Source organism: Callorhinus ursinus, unplaced genomic scaffold (genome assembly GCF_003265705.2).
Source record: "Callorhinus ursinus isolate GAN/ISIS: 27379988/994484 unplaced genomic scaffold, GSC_fseal_2.0 scaffold97, whole genome shotgun sequence".
Taxonomy (NCBI): Eukaryota; Metazoa; Chordata; class Mammalia; order Carnivora; family Otariidae; genus Callorhinus; species Callorhinus ursinus.
The window spans coordinates 1,682,360-1,703,523 of NW_027397159.1; the positions used below are offsets into that span (position 1 = coordinate 1,682,360).

General features: G+C 44.3%; 1 protein-coding gene across 2 annotated transcripts in view; it reads left to right on the forward strand.

The window, feature by feature from the left end:
- The window catches only part of PIWIL1 (piwi like RNA-mediated gene silencing 1), a 34,356-nt gene that overhangs the window by 402 nt on the left and 12,790 nt on the right, over window positions 1-21,164 (forward strand). For both annotated transcript variants that reach the window (XM_025858628.2, XM_073888844.1), the window contains exons 2-16: window positions 2,882-2,967; window positions 3,460-3,571; window positions 7,431-7,556; window positions 8,060-8,274; window positions 8,622-8,743; window positions 8,884-8,964; window positions 9,601-9,798; window positions 10,226-10,337; window positions 16,251-16,377; window positions 16,558-16,675; window positions 17,183-17,297; window positions 18,380-18,567; window positions 18,938-19,010; window positions 20,413-20,613; window positions 20,728-20,831. In XM_025858628.2, coding sequence (XP_025714413.1) covers window positions 2,890-2,967; window positions 3,460-3,571; window positions 7,431-7,556; window positions 8,060-8,274; window positions 8,622-8,743; window positions 8,884-8,964; window positions 9,601-9,798; window positions 10,226-10,337; window positions 16,251-16,377; window positions 16,558-16,675; window positions 17,183-17,297; window positions 18,380-18,567; window positions 18,938-19,010; window positions 20,413-20,613; window positions 20,728-20,831 — 1,970 coding nt within the window. In that variant the 5' untranslated portion in view covers window positions 2,882-2,889. The remainder of the gene's footprint in view (window positions 1-2,881; window positions 2,968-3,459; window positions 3,572-7,430; window positions 7,557-8,059; window positions 8,275-8,621; window positions 8,744-8,883; window positions 8,965-9,600; window positions 9,799-10,225; window positions 10,338-16,250; window positions 16,378-16,557; window positions 16,676-17,182; window positions 17,298-18,379; window positions 18,568-18,937; window positions 19,011-20,412; window positions 20,614-20,727; window positions 20,832-21,164) is intronic.

Genomic DNA, 21,164 nt, shown 5'->3' on the forward strand with positions numbered 1-21,164 from the left:
TGGGGGGGGCGCCTCCAAGGTCGGGGGGCGCCGCCGGGGTCGGGGGGGGGCCTCCAAGGTCGGGGGGGGGCCGCTCCAAGGTCGGGGGGCGCCTCCAAGGTCGGGGGGGCCTTCAAGGTCGGGGGGCGCCGCCGGGGTCGGGGGGCGCTCTGGGACGTTGCTGGGGCTTGGGGGTTACTGTCAGTCGGGGGGCAGTCCTGGATGCTGCTCGGGGTTGGGGGGCACTGTCTTGGTCGAAGGGGTCACTCCTGGGCAGAACAAGGGTTGGGGGGCCTTACCCGGTTTGGGGAGCACTGGGTTGGGGGTGAGGCCATTCCTGGACACTGCTAAGGGTCGGGGCACTCGTGGGCACTGCCTGGGTTGGGGTGGCACGGCGTGGGTCAGAGGGCATTCCCCGACACTGCCCAGGGTCAGGAGAGGGGCACTGTCCAGGTGGGGGGGCTGTGAGCCTGCCTGGTTGCCCTGTGGCCTCCGGGCTGCGGGGGCAGGTGCTGGGGCGGCATGGCTCCCTGGGTGGACAGCAGTGTGATCGGGTGTCGTCTGTAGCTAGGATGATGGTAAGCACCACCGCTGAGTCTCACTTAAGGTGACCGTGTAATTTGTCGTCCATCCGGGGACATCCCGAGGTTGGAAGGACGCAGCTGGGAACCACAGCCGTACTGGACAGCCCTGCACTCAGGGCCTGCATACCCCTCCCGTGTGTGGTTACCTGGGTGTCTTGGGTGATGGGAGAATCACCTGGAGGCCTGCTGAGATGAACTGTGGACTCGCTAGGTCGGGAGTGGGGCCCCCCTCTGTCTAATTGGTGTTTCCAACAAGTCCCAGGTGTTAGTAGAGAGAAGTCATGTTTTGAGAACTGCACTGTAAAGATACTGGAGGTGGCAGTTCAGCCTATTCCTGCTTTAGAAAACAGCCCAAACTTACCATTACTGCGAGGCTGCCCAGTGCCGGGCTGGGTGACAGGACCAAACTCCGACTAGCAGCCTAGTGTGCAGGTGTGCGGGCGGAGGAAGGGGACCGCCGTGCAGTGGGGGAGCTGCTGTAATGCAGGTGAAAGAGAGGGGGCACGTTAGCAAAGGCTGCCCCATGGTGCGAGGTGAGTCTTGAACTTCTGTGGCCCATATGCGGAAGAAAAGTCTCATTCTGCGCACCATCGGGAAGAGACCCGAGCATGTACGCCAGCAGGTCCCGTGTGCAGGCTAGGTGTGTGTGGCTGTCGTCCTAATACGGCGGTATAAATGCACACAACTTTAAAATGGCATTAAAAATTAGTTCTAATATGCTGGCACTTTAGCAGATCGTATTCTGTAACCTACTCTGGGAATTGCTGAGTCAGAGTCAGATTGTGAAGGGTTTTATGATTTGGTGAGTCCACACGTTTCCTTCTAATGCTGTAGAACATAACAGGAAGTGAACGAGGTCTTTCACTATTGGAGAATGTCATTAGATTTGTCTCTAGGAAGGTCCTCATCGAACAAAGAATTTTAGACGCTGTGAAAACTGAAAAAAGATGAAAACCTGACTTAAAGTGGGGTGATCTTAAATGTAAATGATGTCGCAGGCTGCCTCAGTATTTAGAACCTTCAGTGGTCTCTCATCGCATTGAAGGTGGAATCCGAGCTCCCTCCTGTTGGCTGCAAGGCCCTGAACATTCTGATGCACCAGCTCTCCTTCCTTAGTACGCTGCAGCCACGCAGGGCATCTTTCAGCTCCACAGGCAAGCCACACTCTCCACCCTTCGCTCTTTTCTGGAAGCCTGGTACCATGCGCCTGCCGCTTCCTGATCTCTTGCATCTCTGTTTAAGTGGTGGCTTCACAGGAGGCCGACTTCAGTAGGTAGATTAGTTCCTGCTTGCTTTTCTATAAGAACATTCTGCTTATTTCCATCATTAAACTTTTAAAAACTTGTAGTTACAATTTTATCGCCTTTCCCACTAGGGCTAAGATGTGTTGAATGCTCACTGTGCACCAAGCACTTTATAAGCCCTTCATGTGTGTTCTTACTTGAACCACATGCTGGACCTGTGTGGTAGGTTATTAAAACTCCGTTTCACAAAGACGTGAATCTCAGGTTATGTCCCTGCTATGAAGGAGTCAGGTTCGGGCAGACTAGCTCTGAGGTCTCCACCCTGCGTGACCTGATGATAAGGCTTTCTGCTCTGTGGTGGGCATGGCGGGGTGCATCCACTTTATGCATGGTGATATCTCTGATCCTAACGTGGGCCCTGGCTTCCAGCCACTTATACTGTGGGGTTGAGATGGAGAGCGCTGTTGGGTCCGGAGGAGTATGAGCAACAGAGGCGGCTTTGGGAGAGCAAGGACTCTGTCCTTTTTCTTTAGAGGCACAGCGGATGGTCGTGCCGCTCACCAAGAATGAAATTGTGGGACATAAATGATGTGCTGTAGAAGATAGAGGTTTGGGTGTGTGTAAGCTGCACGTGGCGCTGTGGGAGCACTCAGGAAGATGCGGTGGGCACGTGGAAGAGTTAGGGAAATGGGCCTGACCTCAGACTAGCAACACGGGCCCAGTTTCATAGATGCATACCCACATGTGAAAGAGCTAGTCACCGGCCCTCCGACGTCTCTTAACAGTTTCCCCAAAGTCTGGTTGAGATAGTAATTCGACAAAAAATGAAAGTCTGTATTAAAACAAGTCTTGCACTTTAGCCCTGCCACCCAGCACACTGCCCAGTCCACAGTGAGGACTTGTGTTTGTTGAAGGTAGGGACATTGCCTTCAACTCTTGGCAGAGGTTAGAAAAATAGGTGCTGATTCAGGAGCTTACTGTGGAATCTTCAGTACATCTAAAGGGAACATTGTAGAAACCATCAAACGTAGTTGTGTATATTGAGTGTTGTCTTTACAATTGTTTCCCCTCGAGGAAAAAAAATGACTGGGCGAGCCAGAGCAAGAGCCAGAGGACGGGCCCGTGGGCAGGAGACGGTGCAGCATGTGGGGGCCAGTGCGGTAAGTGCTCTGCCTTTCACCTACACAACGTGCACTCGAAAAACAAAAACCTGCTACATTTTTATCAGCTTAGGCTGTTGAAGATAAGTTTAAAAAAACTGTCCTGTGAAGGACATAGGAGCTGAACAAGGATGATCATGTTTTATTTCCTGAGCATCCGAAGAGCTGGTTCTTTAGTTAGTGACTGTTCTTTTTTTTTTTTAATTTTACTGACATTCAATTAACATATAGCGTAGAATTAGTTTCAGAGGTAGAGTTCAGTGATTGATCAGTTGTGTGTCACACCCAGTGCTCATCACATCACATGCCCTCCTTCATGCCCATCCCCCAGTTAGTGACCCTTCTTGAAGAAACTTCTTTATGGGAATACGATCCTCGGTTACCAACATAGGTCAGTTCTGTTTGAACGTCTTAGACTTGTTGAAGACTGTTTCCTCTGACCTGTGACCTTTTGACATGAAAAGCATGCTGTTTGTTTGCATGTCGCCGTAGAGTCAGCAGCCTGGCTATGTCCAGCCCAGGCCTCAGCAGCCGGCAGCAGAAGGGGAATTAGTTGGCCGTGGACGACAGAGAGGAGCAGTAGGAGCAACAGCCAAGTCCCAAGGTGAAGGGGGAGTAAAAAGACGTCATGTGCGAGTGCAGTAGTAGATGGGAGACGGTAGCCAGTGTCGAGAGTCGTCATAAGGGGTCCTGGCAGTCCTTCAGGAAGAACAGGCCCCCTCTCGGGTGCGCCGCCTGTACTTAAGGAAAGTGCCACAGGATTTCATTTCTCCTTGGAAGTGAAAAAGCACATCCTTGCCAGGGCCCTGTATTCGCTCTTAGAGAGCGATTAAGTTCTAAACTAAGCATACATGTGCTTATTCATTAGTCATCTGAGAACATTGTTTTGGTATCTTTAGTGATTTCATCAGAAGCTGGACTGTCTTTAACATTTGTAACTTTGGTTTCCTGTGTGTTGTACTCATTCGCCCTGTTTCTTGGGTACAAAAACCGAGGCCAAAATTAGGACCGCTGGTGAGGTCAGAACACTAGTTCTGATTCCAAAACTTGTGTTTTTTCCGTACTTTGCTTTAAACACGAAATATCTGGATGCTTGATGTAAGATTTTTCTACAGTTACGTTTGGTTTTGATACAGGAAACACCCCTATGCAAGCAGGGAATTAATGTAAGGACATGGCTTTCCAGCTGGGATGGGCGTGGGAACCTAGTGTGGAGGCGACCAGATAGCGAGGAGACAGAGCTGCTTTACCCCTTGCGCTACATTCCCACCTCCTCAAGTATTTCCTCACAGCCGGTGACGTCCGTGAACAGTAGAGGATGAATCTAAGATCTTAGGGCGGAGTAAGCTGTGCTGTGACCACTGCTGGGCACCCTGGGCACTTCCTGAAATGACAGCGGGCCAGTCTCTCTGCACACAGAGTGCTCTTGGGAAACCCACCCACCATGTCCAGCAGCCGGGGGGAGAGTGGACAAGGGAGATGAAGGCTGTTGCTGTTTGTTCTGACCATTTTATTTTTTTGCCATTTTACAAACGCTGACGGTTGGAAAACTGATGCTGCTCCCTGTGGGCTTGTAGAGGTGTACCAGCTTTTGGATGGCATCTTGTCCCATGTAGCAGCCGCGATGGTGCCATTCACTAGCAGGTCCCCTCATGGGAATGCAGCTGTCAGACTGTGGGAGGGTGCTGTTCTGCTCTGTGCCCCACCCTGCAAACACCTGAGCAGTAAGAATCACAACTGCTGTCCTGTATCCGTAGAGCACCCCGCACCACCGGCACTCCATCATACCGAACCAAGTGGTAAAACAGCATTATCTTTGTACCTTTAATGAATGCACGTGATTGTATATGTTTTTGTATAGACAATTTTGTGGAAAAACAGTTACTAGTGCTGCTTTGAAGAGTCAATTAGAGGACTAGAGGGTCTTTCGTTTATGTATCCAATTATTTGTTACTTTTTTTTTTGAAACAAGATGTGTTATTTTTCAAGATGTCTGATGAGAATTCAATCATGGGCATTCGTCTCTTTAAATGTATAGGATTTTACGCAGTTTCTCTTAATACCTGGGTTTCTGTGAAACTCTAAACTCCCATCTTTAAAAAGCTAGCATCTAACTTTATACGTAACAGTCACTATAAGGAATAAATAATGCTTAGAATAACAAATGCAAGGCCCTATTTCACAACTTTTCACTGCTCTTGTAAGGATTATATCTTGAGAAGTATTTGTCATAAATGTTCCAAGTATCTACTAAGTTTTAGAAATTGACAAGTTTGATTTATTGTAAATGAGACCTTGCTTAGGACCGTGATTTTCATTCTTTAAGTGGGGCATGGATACGTGGAGGGCTTGTAAACAGCAGTAGCAACATCTGATTCGTGTTTTTAATCACTCCAGCAGCTACATGGGAAGGGAAATTCTAGACACACCTGGGAGATACTGCAGGTTGGTTCCAAACCACTGCAATAAAGCAAATATCAGAAAGCGAGTCAAATGAATTGTTTAGTTTCCCAGGGTATATAAAAGTTGACACCATACCATAGTCTATTAAAGTGTGCAGTAACGTTATGTCTAAACGATGTACATACTGCTAAGAAATGCTAACCGTTACTTGAGTTTTCAGCAAGTTGTATTTACTGATCACAGATAACTATAACAAATATAATGATGAGAAAGTTTGAAATGGTGTGAGAATTACCAAAATGTGACACAAATGAAATAAGCAAATGTTGGAAAAATGGCACTAGTAGACTTGTTTACCACAGGGTTGCCACAGATCTTCAGTTGTAAAAACTGCAGTGTCTGTGAAGCACAATAAAGTGAAGTATCCTTATAATTAACAAGTTTTTCAATTTTATTCATTCTGAAACCTGTCCTCTTCACAGATTGACATGCAAACTTTGGCTAAACATAAAAGTTGTGCTGTATGTAGAGAGGGAAACAGACTTCATCATTGTTTATATTCAGAAACTTAGGTTTTTATATCCAGAACTGAATTTTAAGATAAATCCAAATTTTTCAGGAAAAAAGCCTCTTTGACCTGTTATTGTTACCAGCTTGGATTCAGTATGCCTGACTTGTGTTAGTATAGTTAATCACCCAAGGCCAAGGCTACTTTAAATTGAAAGTCTCTGGGATAAAAAATTCAAGGGAAACAGAACAGTTCTATATTTAAAGGACTTTTAAGTAGAGCCTCTGAATATCCAGAGGTACAAGAACCAACATAGTTAGCAACACCTTTAAAGGGCTTTATAAATTACATTTTCATGTAAAACTTACATGCCCGTGAAGTTCAATTTTTCAGGTAAGGAAGGTGAAGCTCATGTTAGAATAACTTGCTTCCAGAATATATCAGGAACCAATATTGTTCAAGCCACGGTTCCTTCTCTAACGAAGAAGTCCAGAAGTTGGCAATTCGGGGCTAGTCCTGGCATTTGTGGTTAGAAGAAAACTGGGCTTTTCAGTTGTTTTGTTTTTTTGTCCCGACTTCTGTCATTAAGACTTAGGTTTGGTGATCACATCCAGATTCTAGGCAAGACTGGGGGAGCAAGGGGTCCAGAGGTTATAAACACTGGCTACTGACTCCCTCTCAAGGCACTTTCCCAGAGGGTGATCCAGTAACTTCTGGTAAATCTCTTAGGCCGTCCTTACCTGCAGGGAAGGTGGAATTCTAGTCCATTGGGTACATGACTCTAAAAACTAATTTTTAAAAAGACTGAGAGATTGGGAAGTCCACTAAAGTCTCTGGTACTTGAGGTATGGTCCCTGTTAACTGAAAGCTACAATTGTAACACCAGACGACAAAGCCCACATTCATTCTTTGGCCCACATCGTACTGTTGATAGGAGAGACTTCATATGTTGTACAAATTGAAGGATTTAATAATTTTGGAAATTATAACCAGCTTTTGAAACCACATGAACTGCTAGCTAACCTATCCCACTAGGCCATGTGTATGGTGGCCATACACATGGGGTACGCACAGGACGATCCCATCTCTTCTTAAGGGAATTAGTGAGGAAATGACACTCTAGACATTTACACATTAAAACCTATGAACCACCAATTGCTACAGCTATAAGTGCATCATAAAACCCTGAAAAATACTGCTATTTAGGGTCTTAGGCTGTTATCAGAACTTACAGTACAGAATAATTTCCCAGTCAACAAGCGTGCTCCTGAGTTTTTGAATCACAGGCCCAATTGTCTTAGTTTTTTACAGGGATATATGTCTTACAGGGGAGCAGCTGAGTTTGGCTGGGGCAATGGCAAGGAGGCTTTATAGAAGTCATAGCTAAGGTACTCTGTTTGGCTAGCAGATACGTAAAACGTTCTGATGGAACTCCTGTATGTTATCTGTAGCACCTCTGTAGCTTTCAGGTTTCATGTAGTACTTTGGGAATTAATTTCATTATTCTTTATTTCATGTTTCATGTGACATAGGATATCATTTTTTTTTTAAGAGCGCCAGATATCTGCTGGATTTCAGGAGTTATCGTTAGCAGAGAGAGGAGGTCGTCGTAGAGACTTTCATGATCTTGGTGTCAATACAAGACAGAACCTGGACCATGTTAAAGAATCAAAAACAGGTGGGTTAATTATCAAGAATGCAGTTTCCTGGGATTACTATTCCAGTACACAGGACACTGAATTGAAGCCCTTTATTTTACATATTTACTGGTATGATGCAACAGTAGGAAGAAAAGGCACGTTTGGTCAGGATCCTACATGGCCTTTCCATTTCCCTCTCTCTCTCGGCTCTGATGAAATAGGTCATCAGTGTCTTCAGCTGCACTGAAGTGTTTTACTAAGTGTTACGTAACATTTCTTTTAAAACTTTTTGCCATAGAGAGATTTGGTTGGTTCTAGTTGTAAATTACTTGGTCTAAGGAGGCTTTATTCCTAAACGTATGCTTGTAGCAACTTACCTGGAGAGGATAGTCATCCTCAAAGTCATATCCGAGAACTTCAGTGTCGTATACTATTCTTAGCCTTTTGCTTACAGAACTGTGTCTGCCTTGTCATGGTAGGAAAGATTTCAGGGAAGAATAAACTCGTTATTGTGTTAATGAAACATGACTCGCTTTTACAGGTTCTTCAGGTATTATAGTAAGGCTGAGCACTAACCATTTTCGATTGACGTCCCGTCCCCAGTGGGCCTTATATCAGTATCACATTGACTATAACCCGCTGATGGAAGCCAGAAGACTCCGCTCAGCTCTTCTTTTTCAACATGAAGATTTAATTGGAAGGTGTCATGCTTTTGATGGAACAATACTATTTTTACCTAAAAGACTACAGCACAAGGTTATTCTAAAATGTTGGGTTGGGGAGAGGGTGATGAAGGATTTCCACTTCAAAGCAGAACTGCCACAATGTAGCATAGCTTTTAGAGAAACTCCAGTGGTTTTCTGTCTTATAGTGTGTATAATGAACCCAGAGGGGACTTTGGTATTGTTTCATTTCAAATCTACCTGAATAACCTGACGACGATTATAACATGGGCCCGTAAACACTCTTCTCATAGTCATTCTTTTTTTAATTTAAAACTTTTCCATACTTTCCATTGTTGCCTTACTAGCAGGAGTTATGTAATTGGGATTATTAGTTTCTTTTAACAATTAAAAGTTTGGTTTTCCACTGCTCTGGCTCAGGTTACTGAAGTGTTTAGTCAGACCCGAAATGGAGAGCATGTGAGGATAACAATCACCTTAACAAATGAACTCCCACCTACATCACCAACTTGTTTGCAGTTCTATAATATTATCTTCAGGAGGTATGTTAGTGTTTTTTTAACATTTTACTAAGAAAAATTGAAAACCTAGAGAAGAGTTGAAAGACCGGTGTGGTGAGTCCCTGTGCATTAGAGATACTTACCAGTATTTTACTCCTCTCTTCTGACCTTTCAATTTCTAGGCTCTTGAAGATCATGAATTTACAGCAAATTGGACGGAATTACTATAACCCAAGTGACCCAATCGATATTCCAAATCATAGGTTTGTATGAAATGGAAGCTTTCTGTTCCTTCGGCATTAATCACAGACTTTGAGCGATGCTCTAATTTGAAGTAATCAGATTTATTACTGTGGCTATTAATGGTACCCATCATGTTAAGTAAACATTTAACTTAAAGGAGACATCCTAGAATACTTGGATTTAAAAAAAAAAATCACATGCTATTCATCTGTCACTAGGGAAGCGTGAAGAGTTGTCCAACACTAAGTTTGTATTTGCTCTTGGGGAACAAAATTTATGAGCTAATGAGGATTGTTTCAGAAGTTCCCAAGTGCAACACACACAGTTTAGGTTTATTATACTAACTACAGATGCTTTCAGTTAGACTGGCAACTTTTTCAAGTCTTACCAACATAAAAAATCGTTTAATAAATTTAGTGTATTCAAAGTGGAACTTAAATTATTATACTATAAAATGATGTTCATTGTTGAGGATGTTAAAAAGAGGGGTCTTTATTTGGACCCATGTAAAACCTAGAAATAACTAAATTTACTCAACCCGAAAACTTCTGTACTTTAGACCTAGTTAATAAAGGAGAATAACACAACTTGATATACACAGCACCTGTTAGCGTCCTTCATAGGGGTCACTTCATAGCGCTCATTCTGTTTGACAGGTTGGTGATCTGGCCTGGCTTCACCACCTCTATTCTTCAATACGAGAACAACATCATGCTTTGCACTGACGTCAGTCATAAAGTCCTTCGCAGTGAAACCGTGTTAGATTTCATGTTCAACTTATATCATCAAACTGAAGAACATAAATTTCAAGAGCAAGTTTCTAAAGAACTAATAGGTTTAATTGTTCTTACCAAGTAAGACTGCTTTTTAAAATACGGAATAATCATTTTGCAAGTCTTAAGATCCTGTAGCTTTCCATCCTGTTAGAAAGTAGGGTTTACGGTGGTGGAGTGGGAACAGCATGAAAACGGGGAAGGGGTGTTTGTGACCTTTCTCAAGACGCAGGTTGTCGGGGAGAACGCTCCTTTGAAAAGGACAAAGATCTAATGACTTCTATCCTTTTTAGTCTTTGTTTTATTTTCTAGTAGTTCTTTATTCACTCCCCCACCCATCTAGCATGGTCTTTAAGAAGTCTTCCCTTTCTTTTCCCGTGACGTCATACGTTACTAAGGGATCTGGAAGTTTATTTTGTAGAGACTACGTACTATCTCCCTCTAGTCTCTCCTCACTTCCCTTTCTACCATTCTAATCAAATCCTAAGAAGTCTCAACCATTCCACAGATACAACAATAAGACCTACAGAGTAGACGATATTGACTGGGACCAGAATCCAAAGAGTACCTTTAAGAAAGCAGATGGTTCTGAAGTCAGTTTCTTAGAGTACTACAGGAAGGTAAGAATGTCATGTTGACTTTATCTTTTTCGTGTGAAGTACTTAGGCCTTAGGAAGAATGTGAACTATTTTCAGTAGGGTTTTCTTGTACACAAGGAACAGCTTGCTTTGAAAACTGTATATAAATGCATTTATTAAGGCAGTCATAGCATAGTTTAGCTCATTATCACACGAGAAGTGCTTGGTCCTGTTTCCTTTTTCCCAGTACAGTGAAAGCTTGTATTTGATTTTAAGCTTGTGGAGGACAAACACGGTGATTGGTAATGAACAATGCAAATTTACTGTGCTGACCCATATTCTGCAATGAACGCTGCTTCTTTAACTTCACCCAGGGATGGGGGTTAAAGATGACTCTACATCCTCAGCATCAGATCGGCTAAATTTGCATATGGGCCAACTCTGTTTTTTTAATTTAAATTCAATTTAGGTAACATATACTGTATTACTAGTTTCGAGGGTAGAATTTAGTGATTGATCAGTTGCGTATAACACCCAGTGCTCATTACATCACATGCCCTCCTTAATGCCCCTCACCTAATTACCCATCTCCCCACCTGCCTCCCTTCTAACAACCTTCAGTTGGTTTCCTGTAGTTAAGAGAGCCTCTTATGGTTTGTCTTCCTCTCTGATTTCATCTTATTTTAAAGTTTTCCTTCCTGTCTTCTATGTTCATCTGTTTTGTTTCTTAAGTTTCACATGAGTGAAACCATATGGTATTTGTCTTTCTCTGACTGACTTATTTCACTTAAGCATAATACCCTCCAGTTCCATCCACGTCGTTGCAAATGGCAAGATCTCATTCCTTTTGATGGCTGCATAATATTCCATTGTGTATATATACCACTTCTTCTTTATCCATTCATCTGTCGATGGACATCTGGGCTCTTTCCACAGTTTGGCTATTGTGGACATTGCTGCTATAAACATTGGGGTGCACGTGCCCCTTCGGGTCCCTACATTTGTATCTTTGGGGTAAATACCCAGTAGTGCAATTGCTGGATCGTATGGTAGCTCTATTTTCAACTGTTTGAGGAACCTCCATACTGTTTTCCAGAGTGGCTGCACCAGCTTGCATTCCCACCAACAGTGTAGGAGGGTTCCCCTTTCTCCGCATCCCCGCCAACATCTGTCGTTTCCTGACTTGTTAATTTTAGCCATTCGGACGGGTGTGAGGTGGTATCTCATGGAGGTTTTGATTTGGATTTCCCTGATGCCGAGCGATGTTGAGCACTCCTTCATGTGTCTCTTGGCCATTTGGATGTCTTCTTTGGAAAAAAAAAGTCTGTTCATGTCTTCTGCCCATTTCTTGATTGGATTATTTGTTCTTTGGGTGTTGAGTTTAGGAAGTTCTTTATAGATTTTGGATACTAGCCCTTTACCTGATAAGACATTTGCCAATATCTTCTCCCATTCTGTCGGTTGTCTTTTGGTTTTGTGGACTGTTTCCTTTGCTGTGCAAAAGCTTTTTATCTTGATGAAGTCCCAGTAGTTCATTTTTGCCTTTGTTGTTTCCCTTGTCTTTGGAGACGTGTCTAGCCAGAAGTTGCTGTCTCTGTTCTCAAGGATTTTGATGGATTCCTATCTCACATTGAGATCTTCCATCCATTTTGAGTCTATTTTTGTGTGTGGTGTAAGGAAATGGTCCAGTTTCATTCTTCTGCATGTGGCTGTCCAATTTTCCCCAACACCATTTATTGAAGAGACTGTCCCTTTTTCCATCAGCTATTCTTTCCTGCTTTGTTGAATATGAGTTGACCTAAGAGTTGAGGGTCCATTTCTGGGCTCTCTATTCTGTTCCATTGATCTGTGTGTCTGTTTTTGTGCCAGTACCATACTGTTGATGATCAGAGCTTTGTAATAGAGCTGGAAGTCCAGCATTGTGATGCCACCAGTTTTGGTTTTCTTTTTCAACATCCCCCTGGCTCTTCATGGTCTTTTCTGGTTCCATACAAATTTTAGGATTATTTGTTCCAGCTCTGTTTAAAATATTAATGGTATTTTGATAGGAATGTATAGAATGTATAGATTGCTCTGGGTAATATGGACATTTTAACAATATTTGTTCTTCCACTCCATGAGCATGGAACAATTTTCCATTTCTTTGTGTCTTCCTCAGTTTCTTTCATGAGTTTCTATACTTTTCAGAGTATAGATCTTTTACCCCTTTGGTTAGGTTTATTCCTAGGCATCTTACGGGTTTTGGTGCAATAGTAAATGGGATGGAGTCCTTGATCTCTCTTTCTGCTGCTTCATTGTTAGTGTGTGGGTTAATTCAACTTTTGTTTTACATATGGACAAATTCACCTTGTTTCATATAGGCTAGATCAGTTTATTGTGTGATTTCCTAATCCTAGTTTCATACAGATGATTCTAGCTGTTGGTGTGGTAATCCTTGAAAAAACAGCAGAGGTAAATAGCGAGAAAGACCTACTGCCAACTAGAAGAAAGTACAGTGTTTACATCAGAACACACACTAACGTTGTTGTTCAGGGATAAGCAGATCTGGCCCCGTGTCCTTAGGAAGTTGCATTCCATTTGATATTCTCGGTTACAAGTGCAGAAGGAGTATTTCTAAAACATGAATCAGTTAAAATCTTAATGCTTGTCTTTTAAGTGCTAAGATTTATCTCATTTTTTCCCCACTTTAAGTACGTTTCCTATTTTTAAAAAGCTGGATAAAGAAGCTGTTATAGATTTGTGTCTTATGTGAGAATTACACATCAGACTGGTGGCCTTGAAATGTGTTTGTACTGTGTACTATTGCCTGAGCTTCAGCTGCTCTGCTATGAACGGAAAGGTCCGATGGCACTCTGGAGGGAAATGACTCTCTGAGAAGCCACATTAAGAGCTGCTCTTCTTTTGGGGAAAGTGAAAACAGGCCAGGGGCCATCTCAGTCTGATTTCCCTACCACTATTTTCACCCTTTTAACTCCTTGAGGACCCCAGCCATGTTTAACCTAGATTCCTTCTGGGTGTGAGAGTTACTGTGAGAAATGAGCATTTTTCTGTAGTTTCCTAATTACTGTCGGGACAGGAAGAATCAGTATATATCAACAGCAATTGCAAAGGAGACACCCGTGGAAAGTTTGGCTTCCACCTGAAGCCAGGCCAGGGGAGGTTCTCCTTCTCTGACAAGCAGTGAGTCTTACATGCCAGCTTACTCCTAAGTGGCCTTCTGCTGGTTGACACACCTCAAGGTTCTGCCTGGAACACCCCCAGGTACTCCATACTAACTTGTTAGGTGATCTCCAGGCTCGTCTGTGCTATGTTCACGGTTCTCAGGTTTCTAGCTCTAGCCCAGACATGTCTGAGCTCGCTTGTTCTCAGTAATTGCACATCTCAAAGCCCCCTTCCATGTGACCAACGCTTTACGAGTTCTGGCCGCTGACCTGGCCCGTGTGCAGTGCTCTTGATCAGCGCAGAGCTGTAACTTCCACAAGGTCAGGGGTTTTGTGGTTTCTGTCCCCCTAGTGCCTTGGAAGGCTCTCAGGTGTCTGAGTGCGTGAACACGTGCATGACAGGCAGTGAAAGTCAGACCTGCATGCCTCTTCTCGCCTGCAGCGATGCCGGCGGCCCTGCCGTCTGAAATGCCTCCATCCCCCTCCTCCTCTGAGTGGCCACCCTCTGCTGTGCGGACCCCGTGCCCATTCAGCTGGTCTCAGTTTGCATTTCTCCTGCTTTCTGATCCACTTTCAAACTCCTACAGTTCTGATGTTTTTCTTCTACACACAATACAGACGTGCACTGGTGTGTGTCCAGTGAGACCCTGAGTGACGTAGCCCCTGTCTGCGCGCCGGTGCTCGCCTGCCTCCTTGCTCGCCCTGGCCATCTCCTCTGACCCCAGGCTCCTGCTGCCTGGGACACTGTGCACACCTGACTCGTGTTCTTAGGCTTAGTCTCAGCCCAGATGATTGTTGCTGGAAGACTTCTCTCACAGCCAGGGCTGACTGGGCATCTTTAGTAGATAGAATCAGTCAGGATGGGGTGAGGTTGAAATGTTTCAAAGAATCACAGCTTTCTTGGGACTTCCTAGTAGAGATGCAGTTTTCCTGGTAAGTGATGGCTTGGATGTTCTACGTTAAAAATCATATTTAAGAAGCACTCAGAGTGGGAGAGAGAAGGGCCTTTGAAAGGGAGGATCATGGTCAGTTTTTAAAAGAAAAGGTTTGACAGTATTGTTAAGTGCAAGTGAAAGTACTAGGTTTTTAGATGTAGGGGAAGATGTTAAAAGAACTGACAGGCTTTTGTTTGGGCCCTAAGAATGTAGGAAGGGGTCCCTGAGTTGTATAACAAGGAACCACGCACTGAAGGCCCATTGGTGAGATAGGGCGGACGTAGGAATGCATCTGACTCCGCTCCCACACTCCTGCTCGCGTGTGCACCCAGTAAGTGACGTGCAAGGGAGGGGGCATTCAGTGGGTGGACCCCGATAAAGAAGATGGTGTGATGAAAAAGTAGTGTGGGCACACAGAGCAGCTTTCAGATAAGAGGGTTCTTGAAATTTCCTTACCCAAAATAGGAAAATAAGCTTTTTCCCCTGAATGGTTGGTAAAGAGTTCAGTATAGGACAAAGTCAGAACAGACTAGAATTCACGGTCTCTTAGTTCCTGAGGGTAGGTGGCCTGGACCTTGGCATAGGGTGGGAATAAGGACAGGAAGTACTTCTTCCTCTGCCGGTGAACGGCCATCACGGTGCTCAGCCCTTGTGTGCTGAATGCAGATGTGCCCTCTCTCCTCTGAAAATGAAGAGAGAGTGTACAGGAGATGCTGGGAAAGTGAAAAGAGAGCGTACAGGAGATGCTGGGAAAGAGGGTCTCGAGAACATGGGGCCAGAAACTGGTGGAGATGACACAAGGAAGCCTGTCCTGGTTCCAGGGCTGGAGGCCTGAGGCCCACAAGCCATCTTACGCATATGTGAACTCACCAAAATCAGCAGTTTTTGTTTTTTGGTTTTTTACCAGTTGTGAAAACTTACCTTAGTGACTGAGTGTGGGGAATCTTAAGACTATTGAATTGAGGGGTGCCTGGGTGGCTCAGTCAGTTGAGCATCTCAGGTCATGATCTCAGGGTCCTGGGATCGAGCCCCATGTCGGGCTGCCCGCTCAGCTGGGAGTCTGCGTCTCCCTCTGACCGTCCTCCCTCTCACGCTCGCTCGCTCTCAAATAAATCTCTTTGTTGTTGGGTTTTGGGTTTTTTTTTTTTTTTATCCTATATCATATATGCATATAGCACATCATTAGTTTAGTTTTTGATGTAGTGTTCAGTGATTCATTAGTTGCATATAATACCCAGTGCTCATCACATCATCTTTAACGCCCATCACCCAGCTGCCCCCATCCCCCACCCCTCCCTTCTGTAACCCTCAGTTTGTTTCCCGGAGTCCAGAGTCCCTTCTGGTTTGTCAAATCTCTTAAATAAAAAGACTACTGAATTGAAATTCACCTTCTGCCTTCTGTAAAAACTTTTCGTAATTAAAAATGTTCTCTGGCATTGCAAACCTCTTCCTTCACCTCATGTATTGTATCAGGGCTTGTTTCCTACACCACTTCTCACTGTAATACTAGTAGTTTTGGAGGAATTCTGTCGTTAAGGACCCAGAGATACACAGGCTTCTGTTTCTAAACCAAAAAAATCACTAAGTGAACTGTGACTTAAACTCAGAATTTAGATGGTCAAGGACAGTGAGACTCTTTTAAGTTTTGGGGAAGAAAGATGAGGTACTCAGTAACACCTATAAATCAAGCTATTCTAGTAGGATTGAAGATGCACTTTTGAAGCTTTACTTGGATACTGATACCAGCATTGCTGTTGGCATCAATTCTCAATTAAAAAAAAAAAATCCCTTTTTCTTGGTCCACTGATCTATTACTAAAGACATTTACACGAACAGCGATACCTTCTTTTCTTAACTAGCAATACAACCAAGAAATCACCGACTTGAAGCAACCTGTTCTGGTCAGTCAACCAAAGAGAAGGCGAGGCCCTGGTGGCACCATGCCGGGACCTGCGATGCTCATTCCAGAACTGTGCTATCTTACAGGTACCGCTGTGGTGGGGCTGCCTTCCCCGTCTCTCCTAGGAGCCCCCCCCCCCCCGGAAAAGCCCTTCCTGCTGTTTTCTCTCCTTGCACTTTCCCTCCCTCTTCACCAGTTTGCACTCCAAATATTGAGACGTGATCCTTGTTTGTCTAGTGATACAGCTTTCAACGTTTTATTTGAAGGTCTAACTGATAAGATGCGTAATGATTTTAATGTGATGAAAGACTTAGCTGTTCATACAAGACTGACTCCAGAACAAAGGCAGCGTGAAGTGGGAAGACTCATTGATTATATTCATAAGTAAGTCCTCTGCATCCCACTGGGGCATGGATCCAGTTTTGTATTATTTTCTGTGGGTTGGGGGAGTGAGAGAAAGTTATTTTGTTTTCTTTTTGTATTTGCAGTATTTGGAGTGGGTTCTTTTTGTTTCTAGGTGAGCCTGCTCTTTGTCAGGGAATATTAAGTTAAACTCTGTAGCCCATGGCCTTTTCTAGTTCTATTAGCAAAAGGCAATAAAGCAGAAGGTGAAATATTTTGGACAAATTTATTTTCTCTAATATCGAGGGGTTTACTTTGAAGGGGAGGTAGTTTGGGCATCAGAATTGTAAGTTAAAGTCTATCCTGAAGAGACACAGGGACACGAGGGAGAAATGGAGAGCCCGTCTCTCTTCCTGGCATTTTCTCTGGGATTTCAGTCCTGAGAGAAACAGGGAAACGTATCATAGGGTGGCGTGGATCTCTGTTTGCGTGTGTCTTTTTGCTGTGTTTGCTTACGTTGAGTGGTACATAAATATGTTAAATTTACAGAGATGATAATGTTCAGAGGGAGCTTCGAGACTGGGGTTTGACCTTTGACTCCAACTTACTGTCCTTCTCAGGAAGAATTTTGCAAGCAGAAAAGATTCACCAAGGTGGAAAAACAGTAAGGCAGTTCTTCAGTTGTCAGTCCCATCAGATTTGGGTCTGGTTCACAGTAAATTTAGCAGGAAAACCCCATTACGTGGCAGTCTGCGTTCCTAACCACCTCTCCTCTCCTCCCCCCGCCACTCTGTCAACTCCTGGGAGCAAGGAGGCGGGCATGGGGGGGCCTGTAGCTTGGTCCTCACAGTCCCCGGGGAGACTTCACTGAAGGCTGGCTTGTTTCTCATAGCAGAATTACTTAAGGTATAGAAGAATTGTAAGTGGTCGGTCGGTATTTCATCTGCCACTGGAGTGATCTTTTATCAGAAAACTTCCAATTTATTTGGCTTCATTTTTGCTTGGACTATTTGTTTGTAGGGTTATATCGTAAATAATTGTGATGCTTTTTATGTGTTCTCCTCAGAAAAGGGAGGCGAGTATTGTAAAAACATTTTTGTGTGACGGCAGCACTGCAAGTGCCCGAACTCTAAAAACCCGTTTATAGAAAACTGCCCTTTTGCCTTCTAAGTGTTGTAGGAACAACAGCCTGAGCACAACCACGTAGCTTAACGTCTTAACAGCAGTTGTGTTTATTACTCTGTAGAAATGGTCAGCGTACACACCCCTGTGCAGCGGGTGTGGGGGAGGTGGGCAGGACACGGAAGAAGCCCTGGGGCTTTAGGACTCGCACCACATCACAGTGCTTCGAGCCGGTTAGCTTTCTGCCTTGCTTGCTCTCAGTACCCAACACCTCCATCAAGTTGCCTAACTTTCCAAGCCGTAAGTTTGTTTTGTGTCTTTATCACAAGGGACGTATAACGCCTGTCCTTGTCACGTCTTAGAAGATGAAGGAGGGCGCAGGAAGCACCGAGGGGAGGGCCTGGGGTGAGGAGCACTTGTGTGCCAGCTGTGACAGGGTCCCATCATCCTCGGACACACTCTGTACCTTTGTCCCCCGCTGCAGCATTTTGTCTGTCCCTGGAGTCGAGATGGAAGAGTAGTGCCCTAAGGGTCGGAATGCCATGGTATACTTGTTACACACTGTTTGGCTTCGCCACTGAGAACATACAGCGGAATTCACGGTGTCTCTGAACTTTCTTCTAGTTTGAGTACAATCCACAATTTGCAGATTGGTCAAAAGAAACAAGAGGTGCACCATTAATTAGTGTTAAGCCGCTAGACAACTGGCTGTTGATCTATACTCGAAGAAATTACGAAGCAGCCAATTCACTGATACAGAATCTGTTTAAAGTTACACCAGCCATGGGCATACAAATGAAAAAGGCAATAATGTAAGTGTATCAAGTCATTTCTACTCTGAAAATTGATTAGTAGTCATTGGGAGGGTGTGGGAATGCCAAAGTGATAAAAATGTTAACCACATTAACTAGATTGTTTAAAGATCTGATACCCTTCCCTGTCATTGATGTAGAAACGTATTTCAGTAACTGAGAATGGGGGGAAAACAAGCAGCACTGTTTCTCGGATTATTTATTTTGCTGTTTGCGTTAGAAGCAACCTTTTGCCTACATGGCCACTCTTGTTTTTATTTTCTATTTTATACAGAGGTGTTTCATGTGTGATAATCTATGGGAAATTGTTTATGCATGGTACATTTTTCATTACTTTTTCTGAATGTTGGATAATGAGTTTCCATTCTAGGATTGAAGTGGATGATCGAACTGAAGCCTATTTGAGAGTCTTACAGCAGAAGGTTACATCAGATACCCAGATAGTAAGTAGCTGATACATAGGCAGTTGTCCTGGAATGACTTGTTTTACAAAGTGCATTTGTCAATCTTAGAATTGGAGTTTGAAAAGTTGTAATTCGGTTCACAAGCCGGTCACAGAAAATACAGACCTCACCTCTGGCAGGTGGCGCTGTTAATGCTGGCTCCAGTCGTGTGGCTGCGGTTGGTGAAGGAGGGCTGGGGGCACAGAGCCATCTGAGAGGTACTTGGATTCCAAGGCTCTAGTTCCATGAAATTCCATGGGGAACAGGCGCACGAGCAGAAGTTAGTATGTAGTTGTTCGGCACGCGTACCACCGAATAAGTAAGGAGGTGGCCAAGGCAGATGAAATGATAAACAACACATGTATGTTGCTTTAAAGCTAGGAAGTAAATTGGCTTCAGCTAATCTGTTCGCTTTCTAGCCCTTCATCTCCTGCTTCAGTGCCACAGGCAGCGCAGTATTACATTGTCTGCAGTGATGAAGACACCTGGGACGGCAAAGTGATTTTTGTTGGGGGGCGAGAGAAAAGAGGGAAGAATCTGGGAGTGTAAATGGGAGAACTCAGCAGTGAGTCCGCTCTAAACACAAACTTGGATTGGGCAGGAACTGGTTGGTTGATTTCCAGTGTTGGAGATGTAATGGACAAACGACACTGGGAGTGGAAGGTGTACGGTGGGACCCTTTGATGCCTGTGTGTGTGGCACAGTGATTATCACAGCTAGCTCCCTCCTGCGTCAGCTCACGTAAATTACAGGTTGACTTGTTTTGTTCCCAGAACATTTCAGATCTAGCTTGAGCCCCTCTCAGGTGCATGGCCCAGCATTGTTGACGGTGCTCACCAAGCTGTACAGTAGATCCCCAGAGCTTACTCGGTTCAGACCTGGAAGTTTGTGCTCTGACATCTTCCCATGTCCGGCAGGAGTGTGTTTAGATGAGGCGCTCTGTTTGGTCCCCAGAACTGTCCCATGGACTGGGAAGTTTCACAGTGTGATCAGGGCCTCAAGCCAGAGCTTTAAAAGTGAAAAAGCCATGATCCTAGATCAGTAGATGAGAACTGTGAGTATGGTAGAAGATCTTCTGTTTGTCCACCTGTAGGTTATCACTAGTTTTGCCCTGTTCCCTATCTCTAAGTTATTCCAAGCTGGTACTAGAGCATATTTAACTAAATTCTCATGGTGTTCAGTTTTGAGTCATCAGCTTCACATGGTTTCCTTCCTTTTATTAGCATCTGTCGCTGGGTGAGTGGAGTGGGCAGTACCTAGCAGTGAGCGTGCTGCTTGTCAGCTCTGTGGCAGAGACCGTGTCTGACATTTATGCCCAGTGGGCAGGCTTGCCTCCCGTTCTCTTCCTTGAGCTTCCTCAGCTTCCTGATTCTTTGTAATGAGAACATTCTTTTGGTTTCAGGTGGTTTGTCTGTTGTCAAGTAATCGGAAAGACAAATACGACGCTATTAAAAAATACTTGTGTACAGATTGCCCTACTCCGAGTCAGTGTGTGGTGGCCCGGACTCTTGGCAAGCAGCAGACAGTCATGGCCATTGCTACCAAGATCGCCCTGCAGATGAATTGCAAGATGGGAGGGGAGCTTTGGAGGGTTGATATGCCTGTAAGTTTGATTTAACTGGTACATAAAAGTTTTCATTGTTTGAGAAAAATGGATTTACTTTCTAAATACTGTTGGTATTCTGTTGTATCTAAAACTACAGTATTTTTGTTAAAGCTGAAGCTGGCAATGATAGTTGGCATTGACTGTTACCACGATACCACAGCTGGACGGAGGTCAATTGCAGGATTTGTTGCAAGTATCAATGAAGGGATGACCCGGTGAGTGCAGGGGTGTGTGGCAGTGCACTAACTGCTAGACATGGCAGGAGCAGGTGGGCGTGCGTGCAGGGCCGATGTTCTGGGGCTCTGCAAGGCTTGAGGTTTGGGCTTGTGTTCCTTCTTTCTTTACAACCCGTTGACTTCTCTTACATTAGGTAAGTAAGAAAGGGAAGTAAAAGAAGTTAGCTACCCTGCTGTTTTCGACTTTGTTCATTGGCCCTTAATCTAGAGTAGTCAGATTGCGTTTCAGGCTATTTTATGATTATTTCTGTTTGGGGGAGGGTGTATCTCATTAAATGCAACCATCCCTGAAACTTATTTAATAATTTTTTT